The sequence below is a fragment of the Phyllostomus hastatus genome, unplaced genomic scaffold (genome assembly GCF_019186645.2).
Source record: "Phyllostomus hastatus isolate PE091 unplaced genomic scaffold, TTU_PhHast_1.1 phas_scaffold_28, whole genome shotgun sequence".
Classification (NCBI taxonomy): domain Eukaryota; kingdom Metazoa; phylum Chordata; class Mammalia; order Chiroptera; family Phyllostomidae; genus Phyllostomus; species Phyllostomus hastatus.
The window spans coordinates 11399505-11416757 of record NW_025334022.1 but is presented as its reverse complement, the minus strand read 5'-3'; the positions used below and the strand labels follow the sequence as shown (position 1 = coordinate 11416757).

Here is a 17253-nt window from a genome sequence, read left to right as displayed (position 1 = left end):
TGGAAACTATTAAATGTTATTAAAATTATCTATATGGGCCCTGGCTGGTGTGCTTCAGTGGTTGAGTGCCAGCCTGCTAACCAAAGGGTCGCTGGTTCGATTCCCAGTCTAAGGCACAAGCCTGGGTTGCAGGCCAGGTCCCTATTGGGGTGCATGCAAGAGGCAACCACATGGTGATATTTCTGTCCTTCTCTTTCTCCTTCCCTTACCCTATGTCTAAAAATAAATAAAATCTTCTTAAAAACTTTTTAAAAATTATCAATATGGGTGAGAAAAGGTGGTAATAGATTTACATTTTTTGTGGGGAGATAGACCATGCTTAGAAGATTTTCAAAGAGGCTGTAATTCCTCACCCTTTAAAAAGTTTAAAAGTCTCTATATACAATGTCTCACCCTCTCTAGTAAATTACTCTCACCTAGACTACTTCCTTTTCCTTTATTTTCTCCTTTATGTCAAGGATATTACTCCATTGTCACCAATAAATGAGGACATTTTTTTCTTCCTAGGTTTTCATGCACTCTTTAACACTGTTTTGTTCTTGTTTTTGCAAAATGGATTGATTTTTAATTTTGAATAGATTTGTATGGCCAAGAAAGTAATACTGTTCTCCACCTAAAAAAAATATTGGATTGAGCCCTGGCTAGTGTGGCTCAGTGGATTGAGTGCTGGCCTGCAAATCAAAGGGCTACTGCTTTGATTCCCAGTCTAGGGCACATGCCTGGGTTGCAGGCCAGGTCCCCAATATGGGGCGTGTGAGAGGCAACCACACATTGATGTTTCCCTCTCTTTCTCTCTCCTTTCCCCTCTCTAAAAATACATAAATAAAATATTTTAAAAGAAATATTGGATTGATACACCAGGGGCACAGACCACTTCCCCAGGTTTACCAGGGTAACACACTACGCCCACCTCAGAAGCCACACAGCTATTTGGAGCACACATGGCCTGAGCTGTAGGAGGTCCAGAATTTGAATCTTTACCACACTGTTCCCCAGGTACTGGTTGACCATCTCTCTCTTTTCCTTTCCTCCTTTATAGAAAAGTTAATGGATTTTGTCTTGAATAGATTTTGCAGGGATGTGACATAACATGCAAAGTCATTCTTTATTGTGCAAAGAATTTGTTCCTGGGAAAGACAAATACACAGAACAACCAGCCCTTTGGGTTGATGAGTGTCAGGTAAGTATTGACTTCCCAACTCCAACAGGGATATACTCAGACGGGTGGTGAAACACAACAAAGATGGTGAGGATGAAGATGATGACACCCAAAAGATTCTTATTGAGTCTGTGCTCTCAGGATCATGGATCAGCCTATGGGAGGGCCTCCTCTGGCATCATGTACTTGGGCTGGAGGAAGTAAAGCAGGGAATTTGGGAGATTAGCACTGCAAGGAGCCCTCAGTCTTATCCCCAGGTAGCCCAGTCTCTGCTCACTTGGCCTGAATTCCCAGACTTCACCTTGGGCAGAGCAAGCACTTGTGCAGCTGTGCTATAGTCCTTGTGGTTGCCATGAAGCCACCTGGGGTGGAGGAAGGACAGGAGACAACCATTAGAACCAAAGTGGAGACTGACCACACACTGCTGTTTTATAACCTGTGTGATGTTAACATTCCTCCACATTTATTGTGATATATGCAGTGCAGTAAGCCCTGTGGCACAGTGCATGTTGGAAAAATTCCTGAAACCCAAATGTGTCAATAAAAGAATAAGGCCCATGAAATTCATAAAGGAGTATATACCTCCTTTATGTTCAAAACATAATTGTGTAGCTTATATGTAATGAAAAAGAAGTGTTCAGGGTGATAGGTGAAATAAACAAGAAAAACAAATTACCTGCAAGTTCATATTATTCACTCCTCAGCTTCTCCCAGTTCCCTCCTATCCCCATGCACACCAATCACTCACTTCTGAGACCACTGGAGGGTCATCCCAGACTGGGTGGAGAAAACCTGCACCATTTCCTGCTGCTCCTTGGAGAGGGTGGGCACAAAATTGAAGGTGGGGTTAGGCACTTCTATGGAATACACACTCTGAGCATCATCAGGGGTCGCATCCCTCACAAACAGTTCATCGTTCATGATGCACAGACTGGAGCAAAAATGGACCCTAAGACAACCGATGGATGGACACCACCACACCCTCAACAATGATCCTGCTTCTACTGTCGCAAAGAAACCAGGTTCCTTCCATAGACTAACTATATCTGATCGATAGAGTCCTTGCCTGGTACCTCTGCTCTTCTCACAGACAGCACTTGAAGAGATTTTTCTACCAGCCTCACTAGATTTGTAGGATTAACCCCACTGTATTTAGTCTGTAAAACACTCTAAGGGAGAGGACAATCTAATCCCTTTTTCAGAGAAAGATACAGAGAAGTCATATGATTTCTCTAAGGTATACATCTAGTTAGTGTTGGGGTCAAAAGGAGAATCCAGTGTTCTAACTCTAAAGCCCAAACTCTTAATCCCGATGCTGAACTGTTCCTTGGATCTGTATGTTGGTTCCCCACAACACTGAAAAAAAACTCAAAACCTGCACTGCTATATTCCCACACCCCTGAGCCCAGGCTGGGCTGCCTGTTCTCACCCAGAGCACAACACTCACCTGGAACTGCTGGCAGGGGTAACAATGAAGGTCCGGGAGAAGGCACACACACAACCCTGAGACTGTCCTTCCACTTCAACAACAATAAGAAGAAGAAGAAGAACAACAACAACAACAACAATTCCACCTCAAGAGTCACAATGCTTCACAAGCTCCCACTGCATTCCTCAGTAAGGGTCGGACTCCACACATGCCCAAGGGGACAGCGGTTCACTGGGAGTCAGGGTGACAGGAATGGGGAGGGCAAGGATAGGAGCAATCTTCTCCCACTGACATGGACCCTACTATGCCCTGGGACAACCACTTCACAAGTTCATTCGATTCATTTTTAGCAGCTACCCAAGAGGTGGGCATTATTAGCCCCAGTTTGCAAAAGAGGAAAAAAGAGTTCCGTGTAACTAGCCCAAGGTCTCAGAGTAAGGATCAGGGATGAAAGCCACCAAAACCCACACTTGTATCCCTAAGAGCCCAGCTGTGTGGGGCTGACAGGCATGGGTGCAGGTCAGAGCAGGATGGGTTCGGGGCAGAGTGGAAGCAGGAGAACACAGAGGGAATCAGAAAAAAAGGGAGGGGTCAGGGAAGTTGAGAGAGTTCTGAGAGAGGTCCCAGGCTGCAGGAGGGACAAGTGGGGCATCTGGAGGGGGGACTCTATGCACACTCACCTTCCTTGAACACCCCGTTGATGCAGAAGCAGAGCATACTTTCCTGAAAGAGAAGAGTGCAGGTGCTCAGTCACTGTCTATACCTCCCAACCACCTGTGTCTCTCTGGGCCAGCCCAAGGGAAGAAGCAGGTTCTCACCAACTGGAAGCATATGTCCAAGATGAAGGAGCTGAAGTCATGCTGAGTTTTGGGCAACACACAGAGGGAGCACACAACGTCACGTATTGTATGTTTCAGCAGTTGAAAGCGCAGGCCTGTGGGGGAAGGATTGCAAAGGTCAAGGTTGCCACACCCAGGGATTTATGACTGGCCCCTTCATGCCCCCTTTGACTGCCAATCTTCCCCATCCTACACGCACTGGGGTCCTTGAGGTTCTTCATATTCCTGTTATTTTTGAAGTACTCAAACAAGCTGCTTCTAGGAGAAAAAGAGCAGGATGTGTTGATCTGGCCAGCGTGGGTGCTGCCATGAACTGGCCTGTGTCTGCTGGGAAGCCACACAGCCCAGGAGCAGAGTCTTAGCTGTGATACTCACAAGTTTGGATCTTTTGGGTTGAAGGGAATGGTCAAAGAGGAGCAGGCCCCATCATTGCAGGCATCAAGAAGATAGTGTCAGTCTCCAGAGTCATAGATCATGTAATACCTGTGAGGGAGCAAAGGCGAGAGGCTGCCTGTGTTAACTGGGACCCAAATGAGAGGTGAGAGTCCCAGTAAGCAGTCCCAGCCCTCCCTATTGTTAGTATTCCCAGAGCTACTTACTGCTGCAGAAATTGCAGCACTAGATTCTTCGGTGCCTCAGATCCAAAGAAGCTTCCCTGAAATCAAAACAGTCCTCAAGACCACAGCTGACAGCACATCCTCATTCACCACCTTAAAACCCTGCTACATCCTCCCTCCTCACCCTGCAGGTTGGTAACTTCTTGTGTGCTTCAATCCCCAAATTAGTTGGTGGAGGTGGCTCCTGGCTATCCTGGAAAAGGGAAAAGGAAGTCAGCCTTGCAGACCAGCAGGTGGTGCTGAATGATCAGGAAAAGAATGGGCCTATGAGAGGGTAAAAGTCTGAGGTCAGGTGCAAAAGAGCCCTGGAAATTCCATGGACAGCACTACATTTGTATCTTTATTATGGGAGCCCTGGAGCCTGTGGAGAACTTGTGTGAAGAAAGTCCAGAGCCTTTGACACAAGTTCTCACATTGGTCACCAATGTGATTAAAAATCAGATCCAAAAATGTAACTTGGGTCGGACCTAAAGAAGTTCAGGGCAGGTTGTTGGAGGTGGCAGTGCCATTCATAGGAGTCAGTGATTGAGGGATACACTTACCAGGCATAATACCTTGGGGAAGAGTTCCAAGATGGAGCTGCCAAAATCAAGACAACACAGAAACATAAGTGAATCTGGAGAGCAGCCCTGCCTCATTGGAGCAAGCTCACCTACACCAGACATACAGCCCAATGTGTTCCATCTATATTCCAGTATTCCAACTTTCCAGGGACCTGGGAATCTTCCCCATGCATTGACCCATGTAAAGAGTGCTCATCTTCCCTCCCCCCTCCCTCTCCATCCTGCTGAGTAGCTCCCACCCAGGTGCCCTGTCTCCATTCCAGTGCCAGAAAAGGCTTCTTGCTGATCCCAGATTCCAGGGTTTCTTCTCTCTCCCTGCTTTTTTTTTCTTCCTCCTGGTCCCCACTGAAAGCTCCAGAGACAAGAGGGAATGGGGTGGGAGCCCAGGGTTCTTCTACCTCACTGTGGGAGGGATTAGGAGGCAGGAAAGGAAAGGGAGAAGGAAGAAGACAGAAAGAGAGTGAGATAGGAGGGGAGACTGGGGAGACATAGGGGTATAGAGACAAAGGGAGAAAGAGAAAGCAAAGCAAAAGGAAGAGAAAGATGTTCTGCCCTGGAGGTGGGGGTAAGAGAAGAAGAGAGAAGAAAAGGGACATGGCCTTCCTGTAGCAGCCCTTTTCTTCATCTGCCCTTGGCTGGCCCTGGGCCCTGAGGTAGGAATAGAAATAATGCACCTAATGGGCAGGGAACACATTGGATGCAAGTCATATATGGGAGTTCTGCATGAGCTGGGCGTGAGAACTGCAGCAGTTGGTGGGTGTCATGGGGAAGAAGATTGTCCTGAGGAGTAAAGGGTCACACTCAAGCTCAGCATAGAGTTGGGGGTCTGTGATCCCCTCTTATGATCACCAGCTTCTATCCTCATGGCCCCCATGCACCTGTGCTGGTTGGTTCCTTGTCTGAGGAATCCTAACTGTGTGTAGGTACCCAGGGTTCCTCTGAAGGACCAGGCAGGTGATGTGATGGGTGGAGGGAGGGGCAGTGCCCCTAAGAGGACTCTCCTTCTGTCTCCTCAACCACCTCTGCCCTCTGCCTTCCACTGTTGCCTCCTCCAGAAGTCCTACGCTCACTGGGGACTGCTCACTTCTGGCACCATCTCAGGGAACCCTAGTTTCTACCAAGGAGAGCCCAAGTCATGAGCATGGGTCCAGAGGAATAGAGGTCATATGGCAGTCACCTAAGATCTTGGCCCTCAGCATTAGGTGGGAATATCCCCATTTAGCCTGGGATTGGAGGGGAGACCCTTTTGGAGCAAGGATAAGCAGTTTCATCTCAGGGCATGAGATATATACCTTATCTCAGCTTGGAGTAGGATGGCCTGTCTCAGCTGGCTCTGGGCTGAAAGCTCTGGGCTGGAGGACCCTTCTCTGTCCAGAGCACCAGTATATGACTCAAGGCTGGTCACACCTGGTACTGTTGAAAAGGGGATGCCTTGTTTCCTAGAGCACATTGTTGGGAGGGCATGGATGAGAAGGCTGGATGCAGAGAAGTGGGAAATAGACCTCAGGCCAAGCAAACAGGAGAGAAGATCACAGGAAGAAAAAGATATCTCTAAGCACAGGTGAGGGACACAGAGAAAAGAGGAAAGGCCTGTGGTCTTCCCAAAAGAACTATTTGCTGTCTCCAGAAAACAAGCACTATGAAGCATAGCTCAGGCTCACACATGGTGAAAGAAAGTACCGCTAACCTTATGTTGGTTGAATTACCTGGGAAGGTGGTGCATAGGGGTTTTCCATTTGCACTCATCTCTTCTGGCTCCAGCCCTTTGCCCTGGTCCAATTCCCCTACCAACTTCACCTGTGATTATGGGAAAGAACCATATGGACCTGAGAAAGAGAGCCAAGATGACCTGTATCCCCAGTCTCTTCATTTTCTAACAAATCCAATTTACTTCCCCTTGTCATTACCCCATGGGGTTCAGTGGCTCTGGATCTGAAGTGGTGAAGGAGTGCAATAGGTGGGGGAAGAAGAGGTGGGTCTGGATGTAGACACACAACTGGTCTTGAGTCTGCATTACCTTAACCAACTTCTCCTTTTCTGATTTCAGCTCCTTCTGCACAGACTGGGGGGCATCAGAGGGGTTGACAAAGATAGATATCTGCAGGAAATACAAGAGGGGCTGAGTAAGCACCAGGAAATCTGAGCCTTGGTTTCAAGCAAGACCTTACCCCTGTCCTGCCCTCTTGCCCCTAGCTAACCCTGGTCATGCCCTTGACACACACCATCTCATTATCCTCATCCAGAATCTTGCTGTTGACATTCTGCAGTGCAAAGACAACACTAGCATTCTCAACAAAGAACTGGGCCTGCATTTTCTCATAGTGAAACTATGGAGAGTGACAAGAGAAGCAGAATATGAGACCAGAGCCACTGCTCATCTGCCCTGTTTCTTCTTATCCACCTAACTGTCCTCTCTTACTTCGACTGGAGTGAAGGGGATGCTGCATTGCTCCTGAATCAAATTCAGCAGCCACTTCTCATCATATTTTATGCCAAATGGAATCTAGGAGCCAAAGAAAAGATAGAAGAGTGATATAATGGAATCTAATAGTAAGATAAAACCCAACTGTGCTTTCCTTTCAGATGTTCTTTTCAGCCTTTAAAATAATTGTTTAAGTTAAGACAATATCTATTATTACTAACTTTTGTACCAGGCACGGGTTTTCTAAATACCATTCTTTACATTTAAATAGTTTTTCTCAAATAATCAACTTAAGATGTTTAACATGTATTACCTTTTATAAAGTTTCAAGAGACCCTACCTAAGTCAGACCTGGACTGAACCTCTCAAAAGGACCCCAGAGATTCAACGTCCTCCAACATTCAGGTTGGGCCAAACTGTGGCTTCCAGTGTGAAGTTGCTCCATCTCCTTGGCAGTAGTTTCCCCTTTTGCTTTTAGACTACCTGTCCCATTCTCCTTGCAGTCTGTCTGTTCCCTTTATATTGCTTCTTTTAGTATGCCCTTAGATGACCTGGGTTGTTAACTCCTAGTAATAACAAAACACATTAGCAACTCTTTTGCCCCAGAAAGGTGCCTTGTATCTCTACACAAATCCAGCACAACTCCCTCTGTTCACCTTCTACATATTAGGTCCACTTTTCCAGGACACTCACAATGATCTTGAACCAGGTTCCTGAGGTCTTATCCTGCCTCCTCTCCATTTTTGTCTCTGGAGGATTTTGCTCTCTCTCCATCTTAATGTGGTTTTGGTTCCATTTCTGAAAATAGCCTCTCCAATGATAATGTGCATAGGGCATGCTGTGGATCAGTGGAAAGAAAGAAGTAGTCCATATATGCTCAGAAAGTCTTCTATACACATTTATTTCACTGATACCAAGGCTAAAATAAAGTTTTCTCAACCACTAATCTGATTCTTTCATTCCTCATTTTTCTAGGTTGGAGAGAAGAATGACATGTTTAACTACAAGGTTATCTATTCCACTGGTGGGTACATTTCAGTCATGCTGACTGGTCACTTACTATCTTACTTGGGTGTCCACATGAGCATCACTTGTTGTGGAATGTCCATCTTGTTGTTTGTGGGATGAAGGATGAATGCCAGAACTGATGTGTTCAGACAAATTGATATATCTCCTTCGGTACATACCCCAGCCTGATCTTCTATGTATGGTGTTGCATTGGGTATTATGCCCTGAAATTAAGAACAACACACCAATGGTCCCAATGTCAGAAAAAGTCCTGGGGAGATATCATGGCTAATGAGGAAATATTACTGATTTTTATAATCTAAAATGAAACACATCACAAGACTTCACTGTGGTTCCACGTCCTGGGAGATGAGAGATCAGGAATATTCATAGCCAAGAAGAAAAGCACAAAATAAAGGGTTTAGGTGTTGAGTTTAATTTGTAATGTTAGCCCCAGTTCTGCCCCTTACAAGCTAGGTGACCTGGGACAAGTTGTTTATTATCTCTAACTCTCACTTCCCTCCTCTGCTCTAAGGAAAAAATAAAATCTACCCTGAAAGTTTGGTGTTATGGTTCAAGGGTCAAAGATGAGTTCTTGCCTAAAAGAGCAATTAGAGACATGAAAGAGAAGTCTTGTGAAAATATCAAGAATAATGTCTGGAGAGACATAATATGGAGAATACCAAAAAAGAAGGGAAGAAAATTAGAGATGTAGTGAATATATCTAACCCATATTTAATTTGAGCCCCAGTAAGAAGGAGAGGGAACAGTGCAGAAGTAGTATTTGAAGAGATTTTGGTTGTGGAAGTTCCAAAAGCAACAAGATATCAAGTCAGTTTAACAATATTAATAGAAGAAAATTATGCTTTAAGGAAAAAATTCTTAAAGAAAAGGCATGCACCTGGCTGGTGTAGCTCAGTGGATTGAGCGCAGGCTGCGAACCAAAGTGTCGCAGGTTTGATTCCCAGTTAGGGTACATGCCTGGGTTGCAGGCCATGACCCCCAGCAACCGCACATTGATGTTTCTCTCTCTCTCTCCCTCTTCCTCCCTCCCTTCCATCTCTGAAGATAAATAAATAAAATCTTTTTTTAAAGATTCTCTAAAAATAAATAAATAAAATCTTAAAAAAAAGATTTTATTTATCTTCAGAGATGGAAGGGAGGGAGGAAGAGAGAGAGAAACATCAATGTGCGGTTGCTGGGGGTCATGGACTGCAACCCAGGCATGTACCCTGGCTGGGAATAATAAATAAAATCTTTAAAAAAAGAAAGAAAAGGCATACATTTCATAATGATGTTAACATAACAATAACTGGGGATATTTGTGACCAGAAGACTCAAACTAAAAGAAATATTAAGGATTCTTCTTCAAGAAGAAGAAATATAATCTCAGATGGAAGCACATAGATGCAGGAAAGGAAGTCTAAAGACATGTGTGACTGTTTAGGCAAATCTAAATGAATGCTTATTGTATAGCATGATGGCAGTAATTTATTCTGGGGGGTTAAATATATATAGGATTAAAGTGTATGGCAATAAATTGGTAGGCATTGAATGGAATCAAACTGTTCAAAGGTCCCTTCATTTTGTGAGGATCTTTAAGAGACTATTTTACATTTGACTGTGGAAAAGCAGTGTATGAACATATATTGTAATTTTAAGAGTAAATACTACAAAAATGGGAAAAGAATGTCCAAGTATCTAGCCAAATGAGGGAACAATTTAATAGTTAAATGTATTAGTCATTTCAAACAAAAGGAGAAGAAAGTGACTTAGGACAGGCAAAAAGAAATGTACAGTAATATGGTATATATAAACCAATTTGCATCTATATTTACATTAAGAGTTTCAGACTAAATATTCCAAACAGGAAAACAAATATTATCAGAATGAGTTTTTTTAAAAAGTTCTGTCATATGGTCCTTTAAAGAGATACATGCATAATTTAATAATCTAGAAAATTTGAGTCAACAATTTGGCAAAATGTATATTATTTACACAATAACCTCTTGAGAGCTGGTATTGTGTTAGTAAAAGAAAAGGTAGTTTTTAAAAAATTACTAAGGGAAAGAATGAAATTTCTTTATTATACCAGGCTCAATGCAATAAGAAGATGTTAATACAAAATTCTAAATTTGTATGTATGTCTTACTGTACAGAAAAACATGTAAAACAAAAACTAGTAGAAGTAAATGGAGAAATGACAAATCCATGGTCACAGTGGGAGATTTTAACACAGCTCATTGATTTACATACAACATGGAAGACAAAATTTCAGGTACATGAAGATTTAAAAATGTGATTTAAGTAAATTAACAAAGTAACATAAAACAATGCACACAACAACCACACAGGAAACATTCCAGAATAAGTCATATGCTGGGCCATAAAGCAAGCTTCAATAAATTGCTGTGGGGTAACAGAATCTACTCTGAATAGCTGATGTGAGATTCAAGGGTAATGGTGGGTTTTCTGTCTTTCCCCACCTCCAGTATGAATAAAAAATGTTAATTTACACTAAATCCCCCCAACCTAGGTGACCCTCCCCATTATCCAAACTCTGGTCCTAAGAGGAACACATGACTCAGGTATTTCCCCTCAAGAAGGGAAATAAAAAATTCAGCTACATCCATAGGAGGGGAGGTTTTCTGTGTGGAAACAGAATGGATATGTCAGGGCCCACTTGGCCCATTTCCTCAAGAGCATAGAAAATAGGTTGGCTGGCCATCATCAACCCTCTTCTAAAATGGAGGTAGTCTAGGTGTCCCATTGATTGGGGTGGGGAGGGAACCCAGAACCACTCTAGCCCAGTGAGGATCTGAGGCGAAGGTCTCATGCCAACTAACTCATCCGTTGTGTGGTCTGAAGGCAGTGATCTGTCACCAGTGTCTTCACAAGGTATTTGTGAGGAGAATCTGTGGAGTCTGGAGCTGGATGTTTGAAGATCAAGGTGGGCTGCCAAGGAAGATAAGAGCTGGTCCCAAACAATTTCCTCAGGGCCAGAGGAACAAGATGGAATCTTTACGGGAAGTCCCTTTCTTAAAGGCATAGAGAAAGAAAGCTCTGGGGAACAGAGGATACTTTACTTCCTGTTCCTAATACCCCCTTAGCTTGCTACCAGCTAACACCCAGGGAATTGTTTCCAACTGAACCACCCCTGCAGAGAAGACCAACTAGAGTCAGGAGGCCTGAAGCCTAGATACTTGTATCTAAACACAGGGAACTCTGAATGCCAGTCTCTGTGTTGGCTGCACTACACTGTGTTCCCTCATTCTGCAAACCCAGAGAACTTTGAGTGCCAGCTGTTGGTCCAGGGACTGTACTTGCTACATTGTATCTGTTCTTTCATGTGTTCTTCACAAGGTGACTCTGATATCAGAATCACCAGCTTTCCAAGGTTGTTGAGGCTTAATGTGGTACTTGAGCTTATCTACAGGCATTCAGATGTTAACTGGAGAGACAGACTGGAATTGAGCTCCATGCAATAAGGATGACCACTCCAAGCATAGTTTTACTAAATTCTTGCTGCAATATGTGGGATTTTCTTAAATTAGGGCATCATAACAAAGTGTTCTTTCTCAAAATAGTTCATGGCTGGAATTCACTCCAGGCCATCCCAGGAAGATAATACAAAAAAGAAAACAAGACCTGGAAAATATAAAGGAAATGGCAGAGTTTTGTGAGTCATTGTAATGAGAGTAGAAAAAACAAATCATGTACTTACCTCTAAAAAAAAGAAAAGAGTACTCAATGTAGATAAATTCCTTCTAGTGGTCAGAGATAGAATTGTAGCTCTGGAAGTTAACTCTAAGGGGAGGAAAGAAGGTAGAAGCTTGTGCTCCCATGCATTAGCAAGAACTTTTTAGAATTATCCACTATTTTCTCTAATTTTCCACTCCTTGTTCACAATGCCTTCCTGTATCTCTATACCTTGAGAGAGGAAGTCTAGCCACTGAGGTGACAAAAAATCTGCACATGAGAGTGTAATCATTTGGGGTAAGGGAACTGTATGAGAGAAACACACACACAGAGATAAATTGTTGAGTCAAAAGTTGAAATTGTTTATTTTTTTGTAAAACAGTTTCATGAACATTCTACAGCACAGTAAATATATGTGAACCTCTTTGTCAATTAGTTATTAAATATTTTTAGTGTTTTTCTCTAGTAATTTACCTAATCACAAAATACTAAATATTAAAAATGAAAATTTTTCATGTGCATTTGAAAACAATGTATTTTGCCTCCTTGGAATGAAAGATTCTATATATATCAGCTAAGTACATTTGATCTAGGGCATTGTTCAATGCCACAATATCTTTGTTGATATTTTGTTTGAAATATCTATGCATTTTTGACACTGGGGGGTTAAAATCCCCTACTATAATTGTGTTGCTGTCAATATCTTTCTTGAAGTCCTCCAAGATCTTCCTTATATATTTGGGTGTTCCTATGTTTGGTGCATATATGTTCATAATGTTTATGTCTTCTTTGTGTGTTCTTCCTTTGAGTATTATGAAGTGACCTTCTGGGTCTCTTTTTATGGCGCTTGTTATGAAGTCTATTTTGTCTGATATGAGTATTGCCTCCCTGTTTTTTTTTTTCCTGTCCATTTTCTTGGAATATTTTTTTCCAGCCCTTTGCTTTCTGTCTGTGCAGGCCTTTTGTTCTGTGGTGGGTCTCTTAGGCAGAATATGAGTGGATCATGATTTCTTATCCATTCAGCTATTCTATATCTTTTGATTGAAGCAATTAATTGTTTTACATTTAAGGTTATTATTGATAGGTACTTATTCATTGCTATTTAACTTCCTTCATACCTGTGCTTCTCTCTCTCTCACACTCACTCTTTTCTTTCCTTTTCTTAAAGCAGTCCCTTTAGCATCTCTTGCAGTGCTGGTTTGGAGGAGGTGTATTCTTTGAGCCTTCTTTTTTTCTGGGAAACTCCTTATTTCACCTTCCATTTTAATTGAGAGCCTTTTTGGATTGAGTAGTCTTGGTTGCAGGTCTTTGGTTTTCATTACTTGGAATATTTCTTGCCATTCCATTTTGGCCTGTAGCATTTCCATTGAGAAGTCAGCTGCTAGCCCTATTGGGGCTCCATTGTATGTTACTTCCTGTTTCTCCCTTGCGGCCTTTAAGATTCTTTCTTTGTCTAGGAATTTTGTGATTTTAATCATGATGTCCTGGAGTGGGCCTCTTTTGCTTCTTCTTGATTGGGACCCTCTGTGTTTCCTGGATTTGTGTGACTTTTTCTCTCATCAAATTAGGGACGTTTTCCATCATTACTTTTTCAAGCAGGTTTGCCATCCCTTGCTCTTCTTCTCCTTCTGGCATTCCTATTATAATGGATATTGTTATGTTTCATGTTTCTTTCAGTTTCTTAACGCCTCTTCTTTGTTTCTGAGTTTTTTGTCCTTTTCTTGCTCTTCTGGGGTGTTTTTTCTACCTTGTCCTCCAACTCGATGATTTGATCCTCTGCTTCATCTACCCTTCTTTTGATTTTTTCTACCATGTTCTTCAATCAGAAATTGCATTCTTCATTTCCTCTTGGCTCTTGCTGATGGTTTCTATTTCCTTTTTCATGATGATATAGTTTGTAGTAATTCCTTGTAATTTCCCTGCAATTCTTGGTAATTCACAGTGAGCTCATTGAGCTTCCTTATACCATTGCTCTGAACTCTATTCTGATAGTTGACTTGCCTCTATTTTATTTACCATTCTTTTTAAGGCTTCCTCCTTTCCTTTTGTTTGTGGTTTAATTATTTCTCTTCATGTTGTTTTTGAGACTCTTCTTGGTAGCCTCTGCTTCTTAAATTGATCTGCTCTGACTCCCTGAGTTTTTGGTGTGAGCTTCTATGGTAGGAGACTTGTGAGATTCAGTGGTACAGTCTCCTTGATCTCCCAAACTGGCTGCTCTTGGGATGCAGTTTATGTTGACTCCCTGGATGTGTTTGGGTTTTGATTGTTGACAGGTCTTTCTTTGGTGGGTCCTTCCCTCCATCTGGTTGACTGAGGGTCACTCTGCCCACCACATCTTGTATGCTGTTGTGCATGTGCTGTCATAAGAAAACCACAAAGCCCAGGGTACAAGCCCTCATCTGCAAAAATATCCCCCACTCCCACTATCTGTGTATCAACAGCAAATGAAGCAGTATTAATAAGGATGTAAAGAGATTAAGACTATTATAAGAAAGGAGAGAAATAAACTATAGCATAAGTTCTAGTGAGGTAATATGTACAAACTTGGTGGACAAGAAATGAATGTTAAAAAGCTATGCAGGAATGATAATATCACTAATCATGGAGAAAACCACAGTAGATTTTTGACTCAGTAGCCTCTTTTATTTACCATTTTTTTTCCTCTCTGGTTCCAACTCTGGTTATGGCAGATGTTGAGCCCATCTGATCTTAGGCAGCCTGCTCTGAGACTGCCAGATATTTGCTGTCTACAGTTTTCTCCTTTAGTTGTTTATCTAGTCACTTTGCACTCAGCAGTCATATTTAAGCCCCATAGGCCAGGGAAGAATTCCTCCTGGGGTTAGGGGCTACTGTTTTCCCTCAGGCTACTGCTGCTCAGAGGGGAGTAGTCTGCATGAGCACAAGGGCTGTCACTTTTGGGGGGATGACTCAGCACTGGGATCCCTACAGCTATTCTCTGCTCTCTCCCCAAAGCTTCTATCCCTAGTCTCTCCTCAGGCATTTCTAACCCATTCTGCTCCCACCCTTGCTGGAACTCCAGGTAAGTGACAGCAAATGAAAGTTTGTGTGTTGGCCCTTTAAATGGCTCTTTGTGTCTCCAGCCACCTGTCACTGGCAGAGAGCAACTCTGCTGCTTTCCACAGCCAGTTGTTTTCTGTGTACTTTTTGGGCTCTGGTGCTGTAGGCTGGGGATCCTAGCTTAGGGTTTAGACCCCATTCTTCTTAGGGGGATCCAACCTACCACTTAATTATCCTTCTGGTGCTGCCACCTGTGGGCACCCAGTCAGTTCTCTCAAGTCTGTACCACACTCCTTACCAGGCAAATTGTGCTGAAGATGATTCTTCTGTCTGTCTAAGGTTATAAGGCTTATCTTTCGCTATTGTTCAGTTGTTTGTTCTGAGTAATTTCTCCACAATTTAATTATAATTCCAGATTTGTCCTGGGAGGAGGGTAATATGGCTTCCACTCACTCCTCTGCCATCTTGCCCACTCTCAATGTGTGTGTTTTCTGAAGCAGTCTTATTTTAACAAAGTAAGTCTTTTTTTTCTGTGTGAATTGTTTCAAGTTACACATAATATTGAATAATTTCAGTGAAGTCAGCTTATCATTTTCTAGGCTCCTTAAGGTGCCTTTGAAGATCATCAAAACAGTTTTAGAGAAATAGCATATGAATTTTTTAGTTAATTTAATTTTTTCTCCTCCGTTATTTTCAATGCACTCCCAAATTTCTGAAGGACATACCTCTAACACTTTGGAAGTGTGACTTTATGTCTGCCCAACATCTTAATTCATTTTCTATGGCTGTTAACAATGATAGCCATCTAATAAGGCACATGCCTAAGGAAGCTATCTCCTTCAATTTCCATACAGTCCAAAATCTCATTAAGAGCTTCCTCTCATTTTGAGGAATCTGAAAAGTAACTAAAACTTCTTTTTATAAAAGTACCAAAGTCCCAGATAAATAAATCATGTATCTTCTTGTGATGTTATTTAAAATTATTACATCATATTTAACAAGTAAGATATTTTCATTTTCTCTGGTATGGGCTGAATGCAGTTTGTCATATTTTAAGTTTACACTGTCTTCTAATTATGTACATAAATGGTCAAAATGTTTGAAATTGGACAAGATACAACATCCTTTATTTTATGTTTTCTGTGGTTGCATTAAAACCATTATAAAAATATGAAAGGCAACTTAAATCTCTATTTTTACAACAAAATTACCTAAGAGCTAGGGAGATTTATTTTTTAGTTTTATTGGCCATGATATGAGGCATTACTTTATATACTGTAGAAAGCATAATTGTTGATAAGATCTGACAGAGTTGGATCTACTGTGTGATGGGCCTTCACATTTGTTATTAAAATTTCCCTTTCTGTTCACCAACAGGTCATTTTAGCTGCATCTTCCAGATCGGAGAATATAATTTTACTCAGTTTCATGAAACAATCAAAAGAACAATATAGTAATGCAAGTTCATTTGTTTCATATACCAAAGCTAATTCATATGCTGCCATTATTTTTAAATGAGAGTGATGTCTTTTCATGAAATGGAAAAAAAGACTAATACAGAAAAAGTTGCCTACTTCATCATGTAATAGGGAAATTCAATCTTAATATGTCCTCCCACATTACCTTTTCTACCATGCTTAATTCTAAATTCTTTTCTGCATATTGTGCATGATGCTCTGTTTTAGTATTTATTTTCTTAAGTCTAGTTTTACATACCCTTACACCTGTCATTAAAATAACACAGTCAGGCCCTGACTAGTGTGGCTCAGTTGGTTGAGTGTTGTCATACAAAGAGAAAGGTCATAAGTTTGATTCACAGTCAGGACACATGCCTGGGTTGTTGGTTCGCTCCCCAGTTGGGACATGTGCAAGAGGCAACTGATCAATGTATCTCAGTCACATTGATGTTTCTCTCCCTCTCTTTCTTCTTCCCTTCCTTTCTAACATAAATAAATAAATAAATAAATAAATAAATAAATAAATAAATAAATAAATAAATAAATAAAATATTAGAAAAAATAAAACTAGAGTTCCAGTTAAGATGGCCACATAGGTAAACACAGTTCACCTCCTTGTACAACCACATCAAAGTTACAACTAAATTACAGAGCAACTGTATTCAGAACCACCAAAAATAAAGCTGAATGGAAGTCCTACAACTATAGAATTAAAGAAGATAAAATATTGAGAATGATAGGAGAGGCAGAGATGTGAAATAGGCTAGTCTACACCCACATGTGGCAGATAAAAATCAGGAGTTATATCTTACGAGCCAGGGAGCCCAGCCCCATACCAGGCCCCAGCCTAGGGTTCCAGTGTCAGGAAGGTAAGTCCCCATGAATTCTGGCTATAAAAGGCTGTAAAAGACACAAACTTCTGCACCCTAGGCAGTTCCTCTTAAGTGGCCCCTGCACAGACTTATTCTGACTCACTCCCTCTGAGTTCCACCATGGGGATTAGAAAGGCACCCAGAGGCACATGGGGAGGAACTGAAGTGTC

General features: G+C 41.8%; 1 protein-coding gene across 1 annotated transcript; it reads right to left on the bottom strand.

Moving 5' to 3' along the window:
- Positions 1-1302: 1302 nt before the first annotated feature.
- NXF3 (nuclear RNA export factor 3) lies at positions 1303-17045 on the bottom strand. Its single transcript, XM_045817470.1, is given in 18 exon segments — positions 1303-1350; positions 1461-1521; positions 1908-2090; positions 2607-2679; positions 3269-3311; positions 3407-3522; positions 3627-3685; positions 3803-3910; positions 4027-4082; positions 4169-4237; positions 4587-4623; positions 6295-6456; positions 6605-6705; positions 6830-6934; positions 7027-7110; positions 7723-7867; positions 8090-8261; positions 17024-17045. Coding segments are annotated over 18 exon segments (1644 nt in total).
- Between the last annotated feature and the right edge of the window lie 208 nt (positions 17046-17253).